At 43.9% G+C, this 22521-nt stretch overlaps 1 protein-coding gene across 8 annotated transcripts in view; it reads left to right on the top strand.

The window, feature by feature from the left end:
• Positions 1–21752, top strand: part of MARCHF8 (membrane associated ring-CH-type finger 8) — a 116799-nt gene extending 95047 nt beyond the window's left edge. For 6 of the 8 annotated variants that reach the window (XM_074590054.1, XM_074590051.1, XM_074590052.1 and 3 more), the window contains 5 exons: positions 11007–11086; positions 11394–12239; positions 14178–14358; positions 18234–18381; positions 20836–21752. In XM_074590054.1, coding sequence (XP_074446155.1) covers positions 11007–11086; positions 11394–12239; positions 14178–14358; positions 18234–18381; positions 20836–21140 — 1560 coding nt within the window. In that variant the 3' untranslated portion in view covers positions 21141–21752. The remainder of the gene's footprint in view (positions 1–11006; positions 11087–11393; positions 12240–14177; positions 14359–18233; positions 18382–20835) is intronic. The other 2 variants (XM_074590058.1, XM_074590059.1) reach the window with 1 other exon arrangement.
• Positions 21753–22521: the final 769 nt, after the last annotated feature.

The following is a 22521-nucleotide window of genomic DNA, read 5'->3' as shown; positions in this document are numbered from 1 at the left end:
AGAACTCTCTGGTGTTTTGCAGATTCTCTTTACAGGTCAAATGAAATGGAAGCTACAGTAGGTTTTCTCTTTCACACTGTCAGCCTCCTTGGCTTCGTAGGAGCAAGGTAGGTGCCCGAGAACTTATCTTGGGGGGGAAATCGCTCCAAAAACATTACTCAAGTATGTTCTTTCATACTGTAAGCTATCTGATGTAATGTTCTCTCTAAGATATGTATAGCCATGCATCCCGTAACGTGTATTGGATATGTGGCTAAACATTATTTTATTGTCACTTCAACACTGAATTATTGTTAGCATCATGAAATGCATTGTTATCAGGGCATGGCTATGTAAGTATTTTTAAATGTTTGCTGCTACAAGCCCTGATCTTGTAAGGGAAGTATGATGCTGTACCCAGTGTAGTCACACTTCAGTATGCCGATGGGCACATCAAAAGCACAATTGCTTTGTTATGCCATTAGGAAAAAAGTATCTTCTGTCCAAGATGACTTATTACAATACATACCCTACTTCTACTTCTGCATTACAAATGAGAAGGGCTTTTTCTTTAATTAGCTGGAAGCCTGACACTTTTTTGCTTACACATGTACAATTAAAGCCTTCGTGCAAGCAAGGCTGTGGTGGTTGACAAGTATTTTTCATGGGGTGCGTAAGCCTTAACCTTCATTGCCACAGTTGATGTTGTTGGTAATAGTGACTTTTAATGAGAGACTGAATCGTCATGGCTGTGACAAGCTGAAATCCCTTTTTTCTGGGTGCTTCAAGATATAGGAAGCTATTCATGCCTATCTCCAGCAGAAGAAACAGTGGCTGCATTTAATTTATGGTTTATATGGGCACAGACAGCTTTCACTTTGGAGCAGAAAGACAAGATTACTGGGTGTCTTAAATAATGAGCTGGGCAGCTGCCCAGTGCACGAGGTATTGACCAAGCTGAAGGTGTTGGTATCATGGAGCGATGTGGGATTGTGTTTTGCATTCAGCATCAGAAAATGTGCATTCACAGAAAGGGTTTTGAAATAAATATCATGTGAGTGCAACTCCTCATCTGTGCTTTTCTAAAATGGGACTGTGCCTGTTCCTTCTTACCCTGGTTCTTCTCTTCTTAGGCATCCTCAATTGGATTTTTCAGGCATTGTTCAGCAGACATGGTAGATTTATCATCAAGTGTCATTGTACTTTTCTCAGAGTGTCTGAAATTCAGCACAACAAGCCTTTTGGCAGCAGTGGTTTGGTACCCATATGAAGCTGCACAGTTCGTTCCTAATTCATCGAGAGCTGGTAGTGTGGCAGTGCAGTGGGAAGGACCTTGCACTCTGGCAAAGCTCTCCCTGGGAGCGCTGGCAAGCGAGACATCAATATTTGCATTCATCTTGAAACACTGAAACGTTCAACGAGATTGCTGTGTGTTGCAAAAGCTGAAGTTCTCAAGGGGAGCAAAAGTCAGCTTTGCCAGTTCGATGGGTGAGACTTTTCGGTTGCAAACATTGAGCTTCCGAGCAGTACTGATGTTCTTGCTGCTCCTCTGTCATCTCCATGTCTGATCCGTTCCGTGCACCTACTCCACTCTGGAGATGGCTTCTAACAAGCGCAAGAGAAGTCCCACCGGTGAAATCATTCCCCTGATTTGCCTCATACATCCGAACGCTGCCTGGCACATCCAGGCAGTTCAGTGCTAAGCTGCAACAATTTATTTTGCAGTCTACAGGTGGGTTGGCTGTTGCAAGCAATTTGTAGGACAAAACAAGAAGATTATAGTAGTGGGATGCTGCGTGGAAGCTTAAGCACATGGAATATTTTTCATTAGTTCTGAGGTTTAATAGGAAAGTAAGTGCCTTTTATTTTTGTTTAGAATAGTGTTACAACCTGACAAAAAGGCAGATTGAATACATGTACAGGAAGAAGTATGGAAATGCTTGGCTGCCTGTATAGGGCTTTTAGAAATCCTCAGAGCTTGTTGATACCACACCGTTTTAAGAGGAGCTATTTAACCAAAGTTGAGTTGATAATCAATTATATGCTGCATTTCCAGATATGTTGATGTGTGTGTACGGAAATAATGATCACAATTCCCGCAAATGACTGTTTCAGCTATTATTTTTCCACCCAAATCTAGCTTACAGTGTAGCAATGTAGCAAATCTGCTACAAATGCTTGGCACTGATGCTTGATTCAAAGCCTTTCTGGTGCTGCTATGTCATTATGAACCCGCTGTGATTAATACTGTGTGTCTTTCCACTGCTCTCAGTTGCAGTGTGCACTGTGAGTGGAAAGGATTGAGTCAGAACTCAGCCTCTAGCCAAGAGAGGATGCTGTGTTACTCCGTGTGACCAAGGAAAGCAACGCCCTAGGGCTAAAAGTGATCAAGGAGGGAGGCAGACAGATGGTGCCACTGAAAATGAGATCAGCTGGTAGAGGTAGCAGGACCTCTCTGAACGCGGACCCCAAGTGTTGGGGCCAGGTGGAGCCGTCCCTTGGGAGGAAGGGGCAAAAAGGCAGTTCTCCAAGAGGTAGATGCTAACAGAGGCTGAAGAGATGCTAGTACATGTGGCCAGGCCAAGAAAAAACAATCACCTGAATACTTGACCAGGGAGGGAGGCCAGAAGCAGCAGAAAAATGAGTAGGGAATAAGATGTAGGAGGATGTTCATACGGTGCCATTAGGTTTTGTGCAGTCTGTTGCACGCTGGGGGATGTGGCATTCCTCCAGGCCTTTCTTTGCTTTTTTGGTGTGTGTATTTCAAACACTCCTTTTAAATCTGCTCCACATGAAACGCTTGAATTTCTGGAATCTTTTCTATGTTTGTTTTGAAATTTAAAAAAAAAAAAAAATACGGTTGAAGGCAGGTTGAATTGATTTAGTCATGGGAGTTGGACATGGCCTGGTTCCCAGCTTGCCCTGTTGAAGTACAGTGATGCTGATTGAAACACCCCCGACTGGCACAGAGGTGGGTGTGCAGCCCACATCCACATCTCAGCTCTTTACCCTAAGCCAGCATTTTTCCCAAGAAGCCACCCTTTACTGGTAAATGCCTTCATCACACAAGCCACACAGAGAAATAATTAAGCTTTACAGAGGCTTCATGCTCTAAATATAGATGAAATTGACCCCAAAACACAGCCAGTCACTGAGAGCAACTAAAAAAGGGATTTTCACAGTGGTGGTAATTCATGCCCTCTGTTCTTAGATTCTTAGATAAAAGGAATTGTGCTTACAAGCAGATTAAATGAGGTCACCAACAAAGCTGGTCTATAAACAGTTATCCTCAAATTAGTGATATTGTTTAGCTTTAAAGTGTCTGATATATCCTGAAACTGATGGTGTGATGTATGGAAATATCTGCAGGTCATCTGTGTGCTGTTCCTGTCATCTGATTGCTCTGGAGGGCTGATTTTAGTGTAGTGGGGAAGCACTTTGTAGTCTTATTTTCGTGGCACTCAGAGGAGTAAACTTTGAAAATGCTAATACTGAGATGACAGCAAAGGAATCAAAAGTGCACTCCTTCAAAAATGTAAATGCTTTGTCTTTTCTGAAGACCTGTACAGTTTATCTTTTGAGCAGAAGCACATGGTAAAGTATTAAATTATTCTTGGGCTGAATGGCAGACAGTGCAGACGCAAAGTGGTAGCCTAAGCTTGCTATGAAATTTAAAATCCATTTAGGCTGTTCATCAGCTTGGAACAGATTTAGAAAAGCATATGAATACACACATCCACTGTTGCCTGAAGCTTTGATGGATTCAGTGAGCGTTCGTCCATAGAAAAGCAGTCTCAGGTTTTTCAGTCGCAGAGCTTAGCCATCCTGTAGTCTATCAGATGACCAAGGTTTACTGAAAAGAACTGCTGCTCAGAAGTGTTCTGCTCAGGTTTGTGAGCCTAGGGGTAGGGAAAGAGAAGTTGCTTAAAAAAATCACAAAAAAAAATCCTTCTACTGAGCTACTGGATAAGGGAAAAGACAGGAAAAATTGTATAGCGTGAAGATTAAGGTAAGCTCATTCCCCCACCCACAAGAGCAAATAATCTCATGCTGGAGCACGGTGCAGTCGTGTTTGTAAGGAGTGCGACCGTCTCCCTGTGTGCTGTGATAAATCCCCACTCCTGGGGCTGGATTCTTACTTCATAGAGGTATGAGGGCACCCTGTGAGGGAGGAACCTGCAGGAGTTCCCTTTCCTCTTTTGTTCCCTCAGTCCATTCAAGGTATTTTGAGGAAGATTTTTAAGTCGAAGGGCTATTTTTATTATTTTTTTTTTATTTTTTTTTTTTCTTCTTCTCCCTGCAGAACCTGTTGTTGTCCCTGCAGAACCCAGTTGTTACTGGGTTTAGTCAACATTCATCCTGTGCTGTAGGCAGGTTGAATTACACCTGGGGAGATTTTGAAAGAATAGCTAGCCTCCTTTCGCTAGTGCCTCCGGCTCCGGTATCTCTAGAGAAAGTTCCTGCCAGAATCCTCCTTTAGATTTCTTTAGGAAGAATGAGGGGAAGCTGACTTCAGCTTTGCTCCTAGTTTCTAGACATAATTTTCATTGCAGTCATATACATTATATAAAGTATGGAACAAAGCTCTTCCAGCAGCTGACTACTGGTTGCTATCAAATTGTTGTCAAAATTATAGGGTGGAGTTGATGATCCTGAAAATTTCAGATGCCTCTTTCACACGTCTGTCTTTTTTTTTTTTCTTTTTCTCCCCCAATATTTTTAACCACTCTCCATTCTAATAATGCATGTTATCCCAGATAAAGACACTTGATTTTAATATGCGCTGGTAGTCAAAATGGCACAAGCCTGGTAGGGAGAGTATAATGGAGAAGACGAGAAGTTACTGATGTTTGATCCTGCCATGCTGGTATTTAGGAAAACCTTTCAAAACCAGCCTGTCAGTGGGGCTTTCTACCCTTCACAACACCCAGTCTGTCAGTAGTGGCCTGTTTGGGCTATCTCAAGTGTCAGGTTAGTACACTTGGCACAACTTGGTCTCGTTGCACTGCTGCCTGGGTGTGCTAGTTCAGCTGGAGGCCTGCTTTGGCACATGTGCAGTGAAACGACCGTGTCTCCTTCACAGATGAGTGTTGGAGACTTTACAGCTGCAGTGCGCTTTAGCGAGAGCCCTCAGCCAGCGTGTACATGGAGTACAGCACTTGCTGAAAGCATAAAAACACAAACATGTTGCATCCTGGGGGCTGGCTGGAGCCAAGCAATTATATTTGTTCTGCAGTGGCTCCAGAGAAATGATGGATGTGTCCCTTGGGTTTAATCAAGACCTCCCCGCCTGCCTTCAGCCCAGGCTTGGGACTTCTCCACAGAGCAGGCAGAACTGAATTTTACCACGGTGGATGAGACAGGCCTGGGGCTGCCCCTGCCAAAGGGAGGGGAGGTGAATGGGGCAGGAGTGGCACAACAGAGCCATATTCCCTAGGTCTCTTTGTAGGTGTCCTTTCTCTATCTGAGGACTAGCCAGGTTAGCTATGGAGCGCCTTGCAGTGACACTTGGTTCCTTTTTTCACAAGGCCTCCATCACTGGTGTTTTCTTTCCTAGATCACTGCCTGCGTCTAGATCCTGCCAGAGGAACAGGTGTGGGGTGGTTGGTCTCGGTTTCTGTGGTCTAAACTAAGGAGGGAGCAGAGCCTGGGGCTTTTGCTGCCTCTGGAGATGCACCATGCCAGATAAGTACCTGCCATGTCCGTGTCTAGCTGCAGCCTTGCCTTTTTAATACACGTTTAAATGGGGTCTGTGCAAGAGAGATAAAATAGCTCTTTGGCAACGAGTTCTTCTAAAACACAGGGTGTGATAACCGTCCCTCTGATTCTGTCTTTCCCATGTGCTTCTGCCACATTTGTCATTGTGATGCGTTAACACCAAGAGAGACAAATCTGCTCAAAACAAAACTCCCAGTGGCCCATTGCAGATCGCAGCACTGTCACCTCAGTGCTGAAAAAGCATCACAGTGCAGGGGGGTTGCTTGGGGTGGTGGTGATGAAAGGTCGTGGGCCTCAGTCACTGGTTGTGCTTGGGACAGGACAACTCCGGGGCAGTGGTGAGAGACGTCTCCGCTTAGCCAGCACCTGGTATGGTTAGCTATGTCTCTTAATCCCCAGAGGGACTGATGGTGGTTGGAGCTGACTGAGTGGAGAAGACCATCACTGTGCTCCCATTGTTCTTGTGTGGAAGGGAGGCAGACAGAAGCTGCTACAATGGTCTAATGGTGCTTGAGACACCTTTTAGCGTCAGTCTTTTTGGCAGCAGGTGCAGCTACCTTTTAGGATTTTTATTGCTATTTTATTTTATTTTAGCTCAGCAGAAGAGCATAGTTTTGAAATGGGTTCATCACAGCGTAAAATAAAGGCAAACCCATAATCAAAACGCCAGGTTGAAATTTGGGTTGTGGAGCGTTTGGCTCCTTGCTCTACTGCTAAATTTGTGTTTGTCTGAAGCTCCTTGTGCTGCAGTTCCTCCTGAGTAAAAGACTTAAAATTTTGCTTCTTTTCTCTAACCCTTTGTCTGCCCAAAGGAGAGGTGTGCTCCATTATTACATGTGTATAGTGCTTAGTATGTTAGTTCCAGGTCCTTATCTGAGACTTCTGGGTGTTTTTGTAGCAGAAATAGTAGGTCCACAGTATTGGTCCTATTCATGTGGCACCTAGAAATGACGAATTTTGCAGGTGTGGGGGAAAACCTTTCTTTGCTTCCTTCAGACTTATAATCAGCAGAGGAATTCTTCTGGAATTAAATTGTTTCTAACTTTTAACCTTCAATGAATAATTTAATAAGGTTTTTAGAATGTGACAGGCCCTGCTCTTTAAAATGAGGTATAATTGCTAGTACTAAAGTGCAGCCCAGAGTGAGAAGACAGCAACTATATCCAGAAGTGCCATCTCAGATAAGCAGGTTATCTTGGAATGTACCCAAGCCATTGACATGTTCACTATGGCTCACTTCAAAGATGTTTTAATTTTCTGAGGCAGGGTGAGGTTTTTTGCTCTTCAGTGTGCAGCGTGTAGTCAAAGTAGGCAATCAAAAAAGGCTGAGTTCCTTCGCCCAGACATCACACTGTTCATGGAGTGGGGGCAGAGTGAGAACAAGCAGCTATGGCAGCACATGTATGTGTGTATATATGTACAAATATATATATGCACACACATAACATATATATAAAGATATATATATCTTCTTGATCGCAACCCTACAGGGAGCTGTAGGCGTCCCGGGATTGCTACCTTCAGAGTCACTGCGATTATCTACACACCAGTGCGGAAGGCCACACCGTGACCTCACTGAATTGCAGTAGATGGGAATGTCGATATACATAATTAACTAACTATTGACCTTTAGTCCTGAGCTATTTTAGGCAACCTGTCTGGCTGTACAGGGTAAGTCGCTAGCACATAGCTCCTAGGGCTTGTCATTGGAGGTGATGATATTCTTCCATGCGAAGGGCATGAAAGTCCACAGAGGTTCAGCGAGTGATTCCGGAGTTAGAAGGGTTGAGGCTTAGGTCACTCACCACGTAATGACCGTGGCAGAAACCCTGTGACAAGGAGTGCTTTAAAGCCTATAACTGTTGTCACCACTGTAAGTAGTAAGTCCAACCACAAGTGCCGCTGGTGGGGCATTAAGGGTGGTGTGTGTACAAGAAGCTACAGAGTGGTGAAGGCTTTGATTGCTTATTTTCCCAGCCTCTTCAGAGCTGAGCCGTGCGTGGGAGCAACATCAGAGCTCCAGACTAGCTGAGTCCACCTCTCTGTTGCATTCACCGATCATGTTGCCTCTTTGCCGTGTTCTGGCCCAAGGCTGCCAGGTTTCTTCTTTTCTGAGGCACCTCTCTGCCTGATAGCTGCTGTATCTGAGTCAGTAAACCCAGGTGAGCTGTGTGGATTGGTGAGCGTCAGCTGCGTGCATCTCTGCTTCTAGGACTGGCAGAATTTACTTCTTGGGCTCTTGGCAGCAGCCTGCATTCTACGATGCTCTTCTCTTGTCAGTGGGTTGTGCCTCACTGTTAGAGGCTCGTTGCCCTAACCGACCGATGTTCTTCCGGCAGCTGAAGCTAGGGAAGTGACTGGCATTAAACAAGCTCAGTAAAAGAAGTGGTTAGTTTTACCTCACCTCACTATCCTAATCTGATTTGGAATGCAGCTGTGTAAATAGTTTCACGATCAAAAAGCATGGGAGGAAAGGAGGACAGACTGAGAGACGAGAAGCTCATTGAGCCATGGCTTTTGGTGGTAGCCACAGCTTACGTTAGCTTAAACCGAGGGTGGGCCGTAACTTCCTCCACTGTTTTGTTGTTCCGCTTTGTGGTGCCTTTCCAAGTGTGTTAACTTCTGTTCATGTTTTGGTTGCATTTGCATTATGTATGAAGACGGAGCAAAGGACCTCCCGTATTGAAGCAGGAAGAGAGGAGGAAATGTGCCTGAGATGTGGGGGTTTTGCAAGCTGTCCTGAACAGTGCTGGCATCCAGAAATGGAATAGCAGGCTTGAAATGCAAATGAAATTCCACAAGTTCTTGTTTGTCCCAGACTCTTGATTTCCCAAGTGGTGAGACTTTGTCACTGTCTTGATGCCAGGCAATTGGATCAAGAAACCAGTAACATGGTTTCGGAAGGGAAATTTTGGATCATTAAATCTACTCCTCTGCTATTAGACAGTCATATCATATATTCTGTTTTTTTTTGTTTTTGTTTTTTTTCAAAAAAGCTTCATTGGTAAAGTGAAGGGGTAGAGAGATTGGATTCATTCTAAGCAGGTTACCCTTCTGTGATTTGCTCATAACACAAAACCTGAGACAGATTTATTAATTGATTTGTGTCTTTGGTTCCAACTAAGTATGGCTGTTTCCATGGCAGAATGCAACATGCTGTTTTACTGGTTCAATAGTTTGTTTTTAGAAGATTGCTAAATATGTCTTTTTAAATAGTTCATTATTTAAATCTTATTAATTTTCTTTTGCATAATTATAGCAGCAGATTATAGTGTGTCAGGTCTTTCACTAACTTGTCAGTATTTCTTTAAAAAAAAAGTAATTACTGCACAAACTCATTTTAAAAGATAGGATTTGAAGTCAGAGATGTACCTGCTTTTAGATGTTAAGCATCAAATACAGAGCAAATTTCCAAGTAATACCTGAATTCACCTCACTGTATAATCAGCAACATACATCATTAGCATGTGCAAGTGGTGTAAAATGGGAAGAACCATAGTTTCCAGGATAAAGCCAATAATTGGTCTTCAATTTGTAACAGTCATAAAATGACTCACCTAAGGTTATTCTCTTGGTTTTTGTTCTATGCATGTATCTAGCTGGGTAGGATGGGAAATAAGTTACAGTGCCTTCCTACAGATCAGGAGGTGTGTGTTTGCCCTCGGCCCTCGCAGACCCAGCTGTAAACGGATACCTGTTTTTTCAGGCTCGGTGCACCTGAGACATCCCAGCGTGAGGCCAGATAGAGTGCTCACTGGAGTGCTGTTGGCTGGGGAAACAAAACCTTAACAGATGAGTCCTGTATATTGGAAGATGACGGTTGTATCTGTATTTATAAAGGAGCGTGTGTGTCCTAGTATACCCATCTTCTCTCGCAAAGAAAGGAGAGTATGTTGTGTGACAAGGGACCTTGCTTTTTGCTGTGAGAGTGTAAAAGCCTGTAGCAGCCTTGTTTATATATACCATAGGGGCTTTTAATAAATGAAGTATATAGAATTGGAGAGACCTGAGACAGATACAGTGTGCGTGTGTGTTGCACCATGACCAGAGATCACCAAAACAGTGATGACTGAGGTAGCCCCGGCGTCTCAAGCTGGAGCGCAGGCCTGGGCACCACGTGCTTCTGCGGCAGCACGCCTTCACAACCAGAGGTGTCTCCTGGTCCGGCTTGGTGCACTTGCCAGGCCCAGCTCTGTGGTGTTGACACTTCTGTTGTTCTGCTGGTTGCATTGTTCCTTCCTGGGGTTCAGGCTTTGCTTTGCAGATCAAAAGAGCTGTAAACCTTTATTTGAATTCTGAAATGCAAGCGGCGTTTCGCAGGGGTGGGTGAGCGGCACAGCCTGTCCAACAGCTGTGGAACATGGGAGAACCAGGTTTAAAGATTCTCTGTTACGAGGTTATCAACGCTGGTCTCCTCCTCCACCAAAACCTCTGGGAAGAGTCGAGAAGTTTCTGTTAGTGACCTACAGAATATAGCAGCAGAAAAGGCCTATAATAATAGCCCATCGAGTCCCAACTCTGAGGCAATGATCGTTCTTACCATATTGATTTTAGAGGCTTGTCTGTTAAGTGGTAAGTATGCCAAGAGCTTAGCTTTATCTTTTTGAGTTAGTGCAGCTGAATTCTTGAGTTGTTCTATTTCTCAGTGCGCTCCCGTTGGGTCTCACGAATGTGACGGCTGCCGCACCTCTGCTCCGAGCAGGTGGGAGACCCTGTCAGGATGAAAGGCCTCGCAAAGTACAAAGAGTACTTCAGGGAATGGTCTGGTTTGGCAGATGGTGCTCATGTGCATATGCTAGTACAGAAAATAAGCCCCAAATAGTGTCTGAGTTACTTGAATTACTGACGGTTCTGTCGTGTGGAAAAAAAAGAACACCACCCAAGCCTTTAATCTCTTGACATCATTAGAAGTGGAAGGATTAGCTATTATGAGGAAGCTAAATTCCGACTAGTCTATACACACACCTCCATCTAATTATTCTAATTACTGTAGCATTGCTCATTTCCTGAGCTATTGTTTTGTGCAATGTTTGACAGCTGGCAGGTTCCGCGCCAGAGATGGCCGCATTTGACCTTGGGGGAAAACGTTTCTGTTCCGATTATTACTTTTCCAAGGAAGAGGCTGTGTGACCTCCCATTTCAGCATTTTACAGTAAAGCCACTTCCTCCTTGCAGCTAGCCCTGGAATATCTGATACAGGGTGATACCTGGCTCCACATGCTGTTTAACCCTGAGGGCGATGGCTGTGCATACCAAACTCTTCCGACTAGTGACTTGATTTCTGTTTGTTTGTTTTAATTTCACTGCAGGCTGGAAGTCCAACCTCTATCTCTGCCCCTCATAGCTTCTCTCGGACTTCTGTTACACCATCCAACCAGGACATCTGCAGGTAAAGTGTGGTGTTTGCATGGCTACAGTGAGGCCCGTATGAGGTTGAAATTAAGCAAAACCAAAACTGAAAAAGCACGCGTATGGGAAAGTAAGCGATGTGGGGTTCCCATTTTGAAGCGTCCCATTCATTTGACTCGACTGCTGTCTAACACTGCTTCGTTGAATCCCACTGACTGTTTGGCCCCTGCTATGTTTGCCATTCCCTCACTAGCCGTAATTCTCATTTCTTCACTTTTAATTATATGTGTTCTCTTATGTAATTGTTTTTTACTTTCTGTGCTTTTATTCCACTGTTCTGCATGCAGTTCCAGTGCAGTGTTTTCTGAGTGTTGTCATCACAGTCCAGTGCAGTCCGCTGTTGTCTTGAAAAATCCTCACTGCCAGAGCCCTCTGACACAAGGGGTCACTGTGACAGTAATCTGTCAGGACACGTTACATGCAGCAAAGAGAAACTCCCGTGGGCAGGATCGGGGCCAGGCACTCGGGTCTGCTAAGAACGTAAAGCCCACCCGCGCCCTGAAATTCTCCAAGTCCCTCAATGACGTGGACCAGAAGGCGCAGAGCACCAGCGAGTGCTTTGACTATGTGGAGCGAACACGCTCGGAAGGCAAATTGATCCCGACTCAAGAGCAGTGTTTAAGGATTAACAAATTTCATCTTAAAGAGAGGAAGTCGCTAAATCTCAGGCCTCTTTCTTTTAGCAATTCTAAGCACTCCTACATCCCTTCCCTTTCCAACTACTCGAGTGCATCGAGAGGAGCAGAGAACCACAGCGCTGTGCATATCCCCTTGCTGGAGGACAAAGTGGACTATGACACCACAAGGAGCAAAAAACTGCTGCGTTACCTTTTTTCCTTCTCCCACACCTCCAGCACTAGCAGCCTGCATAAGTTCCACGAACTGGAGAGCTACTCCAGTCACTTCCAAGCTGAGAAATCCTCCAGCGTGCTGGTGGAAAGCACGGACTTCTGCTCGGATGATATGGGAGACGATGACGTCTTTGAGGACAGCATCTCAGTGAAATTGAAAACAAAAGAGCAGCGGGCGCCGCTCTGTTCCTTTGAGAGGGACAGTGACCTTGACTGCCCTTCCCCCCTCTCAGAAAAATTCCCCCCTCTCTCCCCTGTGTCCACATCGGGAGATACCTGCAGGTTGGTTTACCAGAGAACCGCCTACCTTCAAGCCCTCCCATGTGCGGTGGTGACCGTTCTGCTTTCCCCCTGCCTTTGTGCTGTTTCTGTCTGTTCTGTCACCCTGTCACCTTGCTTTAATATGTGCGATTTGCAGCATGCAGCCTTCCCTCCGCTGTCCTGCGTCCCTCTGATGCACTTAACAAGGCTACTAAGCAAAAGCATTTCCTTTGGAGTCAAATAAATTCTCTTGCGATGTGTTTTGGGTTTGGGCTTCTGAGATGGTATTTTTCTCTTATCAGTGCCCAAACTGGGGAATATCATGAGAGAATCAGCTCTGCGTATTAAAGATCAAGCTGAACATGTCTTTGCTTTTAATGAGCAACATGTTGTCCTGACAGTCACTGCTGGTTTGGTCAGAGGGTGGGGAGTCAGGAGGAAAACAGGCTGTTTGAGAATTGCTTCTCAAGTCAGGTCAATATAGCTTCAGGTGGGGGTTTTATTGATCTTTTCCTCACAGTTTGTATCTCACCACACTCTTTTATTTGTAAAGGGCTTTCTGGATGCCTTAGTTGAAAGGGGGATCTGAGCACCAGGTGTTAGTGGTGGGCCTGTGTGATGTCCATAGTGTGAGGTCCATCTAAAGAGGATTAATCATCTGCACAGGTGGTGGGAGCAGCCAGCTCTGGACTGTCTTCATGGTGACTTGTCTGCAGGTGTGTCCCATCCCAGCACCAAAATGCGGCTGAGGAGCAGGAGTCACCAAGTACAGGAGCACATGTTCCATCCCTCCACCTAGCATTTTACTACCCTAATCTTCCTCCTCCCTGACAGCACTTTCTGAAGATGGCTTTGTTACTACTTGCCAATATTATTTGATTTCTCCCCCTCATTACCAGCAAAATCTAGTTCCGTACTGGCTTGTCATCAACAAGACGCTGTTGTAATCCACCCACTCCTTCATTTCCACTTGCCAGCTATCAGCAAGGTCGCAAGAGGCAAGATGGTACACATCAGTAAGAGATTTCAGTAATAGACAGGGATGGCAGCGTGCCAGGATGTACTTCACATATGCTTAGTAACAGATTCATTCCCTGAGCTCCTTACCATCCCCCTTTCAATTCGCGACCTCTTCTACATGGTTAGAAGGACTTGATGTTTGATGCAACCCAAGGGCTGTGTATAAATTGAAGCTGGAAATCAAATGCCAGCACCTGTTAGTAACACTGTATTGGGTGTCCTTGCTGTCTGCACAGTTAGGCCGTGAGGGAAATGGAGCATTTTGCAGAGCTGATGCTTCCTTAGCAGCTCTTGCGAAGTAAGAATTGGAGAGCAAAACCATCAGTCCATTTAGAGTAGGTGTATTTTGGGGAAGTTTGGTGCTGTAGCTTTGCAGTGTGGATCTGTCTCTCAGCAATTGGCAACAGAAATAATCACTTCTCTTGTGCAAAATCCGGGCTGTCTAAATTAACTCTTCATAATACTGGGGTGGGCTGTTTTGCCATTGGTTTGGGAATTTTGTTTTATCTTCTGTTTCAGATTGTAATCCATGAGTAGCTGTACCTCTCTGTGCATATTTTGTCTTGGGAAGTGCTGTCTGATCTGTTTAAATGCTGTTTTCAGTTAAGTGCTATTGTTCTAGATGAAGCGTTGTCATTTCTTACCCTTTTTTTTTCTTTTGGATGCTGCATTTCTGTCAGGCTCTGTGTGTCCGCCTCATCTGTTAGAAAGCAGCTGTCTAGTTAGCAGTGTCTGTGCTCAATTATTTTGTGCCTGTGTATGTGCTTGCGCAGCGATGGAGTTCTTTAGTTTTAGCTCCTTTATGGAACACAGTCCTTTGATATGTATGTCTCAGGATCCTCAGTGGACAGCCGTGTGTGATCACAGATATTACATGCCTCTTCCACATCCTTTCTGCTTCCTCTCCTCTCCTAATGAGCAGCTTTGCTTCTCATTCAGGATATGTCACTGTGAAGGAGATGATGAGAGCCCTTTGATTACGCCCTGTCACTGCACGGGAAGTCTTCATTTTGTGCACCAAGCCTGCCTGCAGCAGTGGATCAAGAGCTCAGATACGCGATGCTGTGAACTGTGCAAGTACGAGTTCATCATGGAGACAAAACTGAAGCCTTTGCGAAAGGTAGGCACAAGACCTGCTTCCCTGAGGAAATGCTTTTTTTTTCTTTTTTTAAGCACAGATCCACTGGGAAAACAGGCAGTCCCTCCCCGTGAGCCCGCAGCACCCCACGTCTATTTATCATGTTTCTGTGGCTCCTCAGAAAGCCTGGTCAGTTTTGTATAGGGGCCAAAGGACTTCCATGAACACCCAGCCTGGCAAATTCAACATCAGTGGAATCCAGCTCTGAGAGTTTGCTGTGTAGCCCAGCAGCTCTCTGCTTGTCGATGGATGTATATACACACACAGGTATACCTATGTGTGTGCAGCAACCTGATTTTTTTCTTTACAATTACATTTTTAGAGCTGATGCACAACAGTATTTGCTCTGCAGTTATCCACTTTTTTTAAAAAAAATACAGAGTTTTCTATTACTGTTACCTGCTTTAGTTTGCTGCCCTGAGATCCACACGGCTTTTAAGTTCACTTGAAAATAAGAGGATTTCAGGTTAAACTTACTTTAAATCACACTTTCTGAGTGTAATTTGTAAATTAATGTGTAAATTAAAAGTTAGAGCTTTTTTTCTTTTTAAAGGAGCAAAACTCTTAGCGAAATTATTACAGTGTAAGTAGAAGAAGGTTCACCAATAAATATGTTTTCATTTTTTCCTTTTCTTAGACTGTGATTGACTAGGTTTTAGTATTTCAGGTTGCTAGAACCTGCATTTCTGTTTTATAGCAAGTACCTTTCATAAGTCTGGTGGCATAAAGTATAGGTGCTTAAATGCTACTTGTATTGTAAGGCCAGTTTTGCACTTGTATTCTTTTTGTTTTCCCACATCCTCCGGGCTTTCAATTTCAATTGATGCTTACCATCAGGATTTTGAGATGGAAGTCACTGATACTCTTAGCACAGACAAATCTTGCCACGTCTACCAAAGTGGAAGAGGTTAATAACAATAACCTCAGTCTGGAACTAGAATAAATGAGAAACATTAAATTCAATTATGATGAGCCTAAATCATGTAGAGTGGGATGTCCGTGCTGCAGCCATCCAAAATCTGTTACGAGAACTTGTCCAATTCCTAAAAGTGACTTCTAGCAGAAAATAGAGCAGATTTCAAACATTTCTTATTTTTTTATGGAGATGTACAATCTGCAAAGTATATAGCTTAGCATATCTGGTTGATAGGACAACTTCTGCTTATGACTGCGGTGAATTGTTGCCTTCTAGAGAACTGCAGATTTTCCCTTGGTAGCGCCTTGGTGCAGAGCGTTGTACCTCTGAGCTGCAGTATTGACCATCATAGGCTCTGTTATCTGCACAGACTTATACTTTGCACAGCCCAGCCATAGGACATGAAAGGAGTTACTCTAGAGAATCCCAAGTGAAAGGAGTTGCTATAGTTGGCAATTGGCTGCTGTTTTTTCTGTGCTTTCTCTGCCTGGAGTGGGTGGGAAACATTTTCTGAATGTTTGTGCCCTGTGAGAAAACGCTGTTGGGCACCTTCAGAAATGAGTCGCTCAGCATCACTAGTTATATCTGAACAGGTCATCTGTGGGAAAGAGGCCAGATGCCAGGAGGTAGGGACAGAGCCATAAACAGAAGGAATTTACCTCTCAAATGTATCTAAAGAGTCTTGTAGAGGTTCAGCCGCAGCCAGAAGATGAGCTGCCTCTGTATCTTCAACCCAGGGTTTATAGCATCCTGTCAGTCAGGAGGAAACAGTCTGGAACTGGTGATTATGAACAGGATGGGACAAATAATAGGGCTTGTGCTCGTCTGTGGGGTGGAAATGGAATTAAACATCCTCAGCATTTTAAGGTTGTATCACAGCACAGTGCATTGGTCTGTTCAAACACCAAGTTACCAAGGGAAGAGGATGAGAAAGAAAACGGGTCACAGTTTTAGTGAAGACGAGGGGAGACAGGAGAGGGATGCTTTGTTTTAAAATTTCCGTGGGAAAAAAGAAGGCATGAAATCTAAGTTTTCTGCTGAATTTTTTGTTTTAACAACACTTCAGAAACCCAGAAATGCTGACTGTTGTAATTGGGAAATGCCACGTGCTGTGTCATCGGAATAATGCAGCAGGGACCTATAGATTCTAGTTTCCTCTCTGGGCCTGTGCATAGTTTGGAGAATATCTTCTCTTTTGCTGTGCAGTCGTGTCTCTTGACGAGATGTGATGGTCTGGGTTGGTTTGGTGGCTGTGGAGCCAGCAGTTCACATGAGAGACTGTCCAGTGGAGGAGCTCGAGCTGTGGAACAGAAAGGAGAAATATAAATTAATCAGAACACAAGTCCTCATGGCTGTGGAAGAGCATTCACAAATAGATTTCACATCCTTACATTTTGACAAAATAAATAAATTAATTTATACTTTCTATATCAAAAGTAAACACCTTTGTTTAGATGCAAAAGCAATTTTCTGCTTAAAACACAACGTCCAAAGGGAATATTTTGTCCAGTCTTTTTCTAAGAAGATTGAAAGAGTACAGCTTTCTAGTATGACGTGAGTCTTAGCATGTCATTGCTGGAAGTCTTCAGTTCTTGTGCCATGACGAGATTTGGATGCCCACAGAACTGGAGGTGTGGCTTGGAATGGCCAAAGAGGTTGTTCGTTGGCAGGACAGAGAGGATCACAAAGTCTCTGTTTGAGGGTTCAGCCATTCTGTATTTGTAGCACTGTAAACAATAATTCAACATAATCGGGGATCTCAATCGTACCAGTCAGGTCCTCCTCACTTTCTTCCACATTATTCCTCCATTTCAAAGGCCTCTTTTTCTACAAATTATTCTAGGAGACATCAAACACATCTCTCTAGAAGCACATAGGTATGTATGAGAAGCTTATGTGCCCCAGCATATATTTTGTGAAAGTGTGAGAAAAGCCTATCTTAACTCTCTGTTCCAAGCAGATACAATGAGGGGGGTGTAACCTACATGCAAAAGCTTTCATCATATACATAGGGGAAATTGCCAAAAAAAAATTATTAAAAAAACTTCTGGCTGTCTCAGGTAAAAAAAATAAAAGCTGTTTTTGAACAATTCCTTGCATATTAGAAGCATTTATAATAATTGTCTATTTTCTTTGTATCTTTCCTAAATGACAGCAACCTGGCTTTGTGGTTTCTATTTGAGCTGTATAAACATTATCGATAGACGCAGGTCTGGGGATTTAATTTGCTGCATCCTCACACTTGCAAAAGCTGTCATCCCAGTTCTACTGTATATTCTCTGGGCACATGTATTTAAGTGCACTTGAAAATAAAATACGCGTGTCGCTGTTGTAAGTAGTGTTAAATATACGTGAAGATTGAATGAAACCCCAAGGTCGGAGGTGAGAACAGAGCAGCCTTGAGCTGAGCGCTGAGCAGCCTTGACTCTGACAGAGCTCAGCGTGAGATGTCTTGCACGCACTGGTCAATTGGACCACGTACCAGTCTTACTGCGGTGTTTTATGGAATGCCTGCCTGAGCCACGGTACCCTTTGCCACTCACGATGCTCGGCAGTGGCTGTGGGTACCCGCTGCTCGGTGGGGAACGCAGGAAGGAGCAGCCTTGCTTGCGCTGCACAAGGCGTTGGGATGTCTCTGTGGCGGAGCTGTGCCTGCCTGGGCGAGCAGGGTGCGATGACATTGTGCCGAGGCTGCGGAGCGGAGCTGAGCACTGGAGGTCCCCTCCAGCGCCAGGACCGCTCCCATCACAGCAGGGTGAGCTGCCCGCCGACACGCACGTGCTGTGCTCGGAGCAATAGTGCCGTCTGCCTTTTAAAATCCATGTTAGGAGGAAACTGATTGCCTGCCTGGTTTTTGGTCTTTTCAATGTTCTCTTTTTATACTCTCCAGTAACTGCAGTAAACACCTAATCTCTTGCTCTGCTTTTGGGTTTCTTGCCAGTGGGAGAAGCTGCAGATGACAGCCAGCGAGAGGAGGAAGATCGTGTGCTCTGTAACATTCCATATCATTGCCATCACCTGCGTCGTGTGGTCTCTCTATGTCCTGATAGACAGGACCGCTGAAGAGATTAAACAGGGACAGACTACTGGTATGTTACTTGCTTCTCTTCCCACTTATTCTCTTGGAATAATTATTTATCCTGAATGCAGAGAGGATGCGGAGCATGAGTCTGCAGGTAATGCTTATACTTAGACTAGTCAGCTTTAGCCTGAGGTTGGGCTGCTTTAAAAGCACAGTTCTAAAATGATTTAGTTAAATCAGTGTAAATTCATCTGTGGGTGCTTTTAAAGTCTATTTCAAGTCAATTTACTTTGCACTTGTGAAATGCACAGATATGAGAGCTAATCCACTGTAGCCAGAAACAAAATTGCACTGCCTTAGCTAATTCAGTTTTGAATTGGAACACTTACTGAGCAGATAAGGATGTAAGCATTTGTTTGCTGCTATGGCTACCTTTTAACTGAGCAAAACCAGAACAGCTCTTAAAAAGAGAAGTAGTAAGAGGAACCTAAATCCAAATCTTAGAGATAAATCAGGGTAAGCAGGGTTTTCTTTCTATCTGGTCATCTGTGAGGTGGGTTAGCACAAGGTTCCAGTGAGGGCCATGTTAGGCTGGAGAAATGTTGATGAGTGGTTGTGCCTGAAGCAGAAGAAATTCAGGTCGATTCTTAGGACTCCAGTTGATGCAACTGAGGTGAGATTCACGTAGCAGCTGCCACCCCACTGCAGGGAAGTCTTCCCTTCTTGAATAGTAGGTTTTCTTTAGTATGCCAGTTGTAAACTTAACAAATTGAGATCCGTTTACCTGTGTGTGCTGGGCTGCAAACTTGGCAGCTGTCACCGAACTGTTTCTTGGGCAGCTGAGCTGTCCCTGAGGGTGGGGGTAGAAGGGCCGGGCTGTCTGCCCCTTTGGTGAGGAGCCATTAGAAGGCAAGCAGTCCTGGCTCACAGAGTATTGGGCACCAGCTAGACATGCAGATGGAAGATGTTTTGCTGGTGATTGAAGAGCGTCAATCTGGGGAGGTAGCTGCGCATCAATAAACCTGCAAATCCACAGGGCTGTTACAGTCTCTTCAGAGCAGCATCGCGCTTCAAACTGAACGTTTCTCATTTGGGTTGTAGTTTGAGTGTTTGTGACTTCAGTCAGGAAGCTGCTTTGAAGGAAATCTTTCCATTTCTGTTCCATCCAACCCCATCTCTTCCGTTCAGTGTAAGGTTACTGTATGATAATGAAAAGCGTATGCTTTCAAAGATTTATTCTCTACAGGTTATTTTAGCCAAGAAATATATCAGATCAATGTGAATGGGAGGTTTAGTGTGAATATTTAATACTTGTTACAATGCTGCCTTTGGTCCCTTCACTTGGATATTGAATCTGGGGAGTGCTGTAATGAGCTGGGGGTGTGTGGGGAGCGTGTGTGGGTATACATTCATGTCTCCACAGGGGCAACTATACGCTGTCACTGCCTACAGGTGGCATCAGATAGCTCACCTGTGAATCAGAGGTTCAGGTATTAATCACGAGTGGGATTTCATCAGTAGTCACATTGCATTGCCCTCTGTATTTTGGGACTGAAATATTTTCGTTCCTCCCACGCTGCCATGTATTTCCAAAAGAACACTGTCCTGTATCTTGGTAAACACTTTGAACGCTTGGGAGGCTGTGATTTTATTCTCTGAGAAACCTGATAGTGGGTGATTCAGCATTGTTTCATAGCTATCTTGTGATGCTGCTTACCTTTAAAGAGGAGAGAAACTGGGTGGGTACAGGACCTATGGAAGCAGAAGATGTGTAAAGTGAATAGTCTCTCATTTAAAAGTAGTTGATAGAGATGTAACAAGATCCAATATCTAAAAGTTCAAGCTAGAGAAGTTCAGGAAAAGTAATGGTAGTAATTTTTAATAGGGAGGGTAAACTTGCCAGAATGCTTCAGCATCTCCAACAGTTGCAGTTTTGTGTCAGAAGAGATGCTCTAGTTCAACTACAAGTTACTGGGTCTGATGCAGCTAAAATTGTCTGGTCTGCATAAAGAACACGTCAAGCTAGATGGTAACAGTCGTTCCCTTTTGAGTTTAAAGACTATGACGCCATGTACTGTGTGATCACAGAGTGGAACAGACTTCTTGGGTCACTGACTTTCAGTCTCCTCCTATGAAGTGGAAACCATGCCACAGAATCCCTTTCATAATCTGATCCAATTTTCATTTAAAAACAAGTGTAAAAGGACCTAAACTTATTGCTGGCTATTGCCTTGACTCTGTCTGTGGTTGTGGCTGAGCCCTTGTGCAGCACAGAGGATCCATTGTTTTGTTTTCCCTTGTGGGTGAGAATAGACGTGATATGTGAAGTAGAAGTCCGCATGTGTTTGACTTGAAGGGGGCTGGGGCCGGCGGGGGGCGGGGAAGGCAAACCAGGAAAAATGGCAGAATAGTTTGCATGGACCAAACTCTGTGACAGTTTCCTTAAAGCATGTTTTTGAGAGATCTAGCCAATACTGACACAGTTCTTTTTCTTTTTCCTTTTTAATTTTCTTTCTTCCAGGGATTCTAGAGTGGCCATTTTGGACTAAGCTGGTAGTTGTGGCTATTGGGTTCACTGGAGGACTTCTGTTCATGTATGTACAATGCAAAGTGTACGTACAGCTGTGGAAGAGACTTAAAGCTTATAACCGAGTAATATATGTTCAAAACTGTCCGGAAACTAGCAAAAAGAATATTTTTGAAAAACCTGCACTAATGGAGCCAAACTTCGAAAGCAAAGAAATGCTTGGGGTTCACCATTCAGAGACAAACTCTTCACATTACACAGAGCCAGAAGACTGTGCTGCAGAAATCCTTCACGTCTGATTGCTTGGTGGGAGGGGGGTTTCTGTATGTCCTTGAAGATTTAAAATATCTTTGTTTACGGCAAACTGCTCTACCTTTTTAAAATCGGCTAACAGCTGAGGGCTGGCGGATGAATTTTTTTACATTTGTTTTTTTTTTTTTTTGTTGGATTTTTTTTAAATCACTTTGGCATATCTGTCAACGTCATCATGGTTGCATACCTCTCAACGTGTTGTCTCTCGTACTGGCTGATCAAAGAGCCACAGGATACTGGGTAGAACGAGCCTTGGGTTTTGGTACCAAGCAAGCCGCTAGTGAACTGTCATCAGCTTCATGGAGTCTGTTACTTTAGGAGATGACTCTAAATGATTCTGGAATATGTGTAGAGTGGGGTTTTGTTGTTTGTTTGTCTGTTCTTTAAGCGTGATGAAGGAGGTTGTCCCAGACACTGAGGGAAATGAGAGCGCTAGAATCTAATCTACCGCTAACACTGCCACTAACATTTTGTCTTAGGCAGCAGGTGTAAAATCTCGCTTTACATATTGTGATGAGACTTACAAAGCATATAGCACTTTTAAAAATCTTTATTTTGTAATATGTATGTCAAATGAGAATGAAACTTGAAAGAATGTGTCATTTTCGAAACATTTCTTCATTCTTTACCCCATATATTCTTCTGGAACGTAAACCTCTTGCCTTATAAAAAGAAAAAAAATTAAAAAAAAATCCAACCTGTGGTTTCCAACACATGCCCACATGATCTTACTAAACATAACACTAAAAAAACTCTGCCTCTTTGGGTTTCCTTTGAGAAACAATTTTTTTTCAAAGGACATTGCACTTGTGACTTGTGTGTGGGGAGTGGTGGACGTGTACAGTGTTTGTTTTCAGTGCGTAATGGTTTCGATGCTCTGTTTCGGGGATTGGGTTTGCTTCTTTTTTTTTTTTTTTTTTTTTTTTTGGCAGGTCAGACCATCAGCACACCTGCGCATATATACCTGATGTAACTTTCATTACAAACCATTGGCAAAGGGTTTGTTGCTATATTGGTAAAAATGTGAGCTGTTATGGAAAAAAAGATACGTAGTCAATACAGCTGAAATTGGTTTTCCTTCTTTAGTGCTGTGTCATGTGTGAATTAACCAAGAATTTGATGTTGTCAGAGGAGACGCTGACCTCATGGTCTAGGAAGTAAATATTGCAGTAAGTGGATGAGTTTTAAAATACCTGCCTGGTTTTAGTCCTGATGTGATGCATTACGTGGTAGAGAATTGTTCTGTCTGTGCTTTTGGGGTTGGGACTGGCTTTTTATTCAGTCAGCCTCAATGAAAAGAGAGGGACAGCTTTAAAATCTGTTTGCAGGGCTTCAGACAGAGCTGCCCAAAGCCTGGGGTGTCTGCAG

The sequence above is a fragment of the Larus michahellis genome, chromosome 6, assembly GCF_964199755.1.
Source record: "Larus michahellis chromosome 6, bLarMic1.1, whole genome shotgun sequence".
Taxonomy (NCBI): Eukaryota; Metazoa; Chordata; class Aves; order Charadriiformes; family Laridae; genus Larus; species Larus michahellis.
Note: the sequence above shows the minus strand (reverse complement) of the source record. Positions and strands in the feature narration are given on the sequence as shown.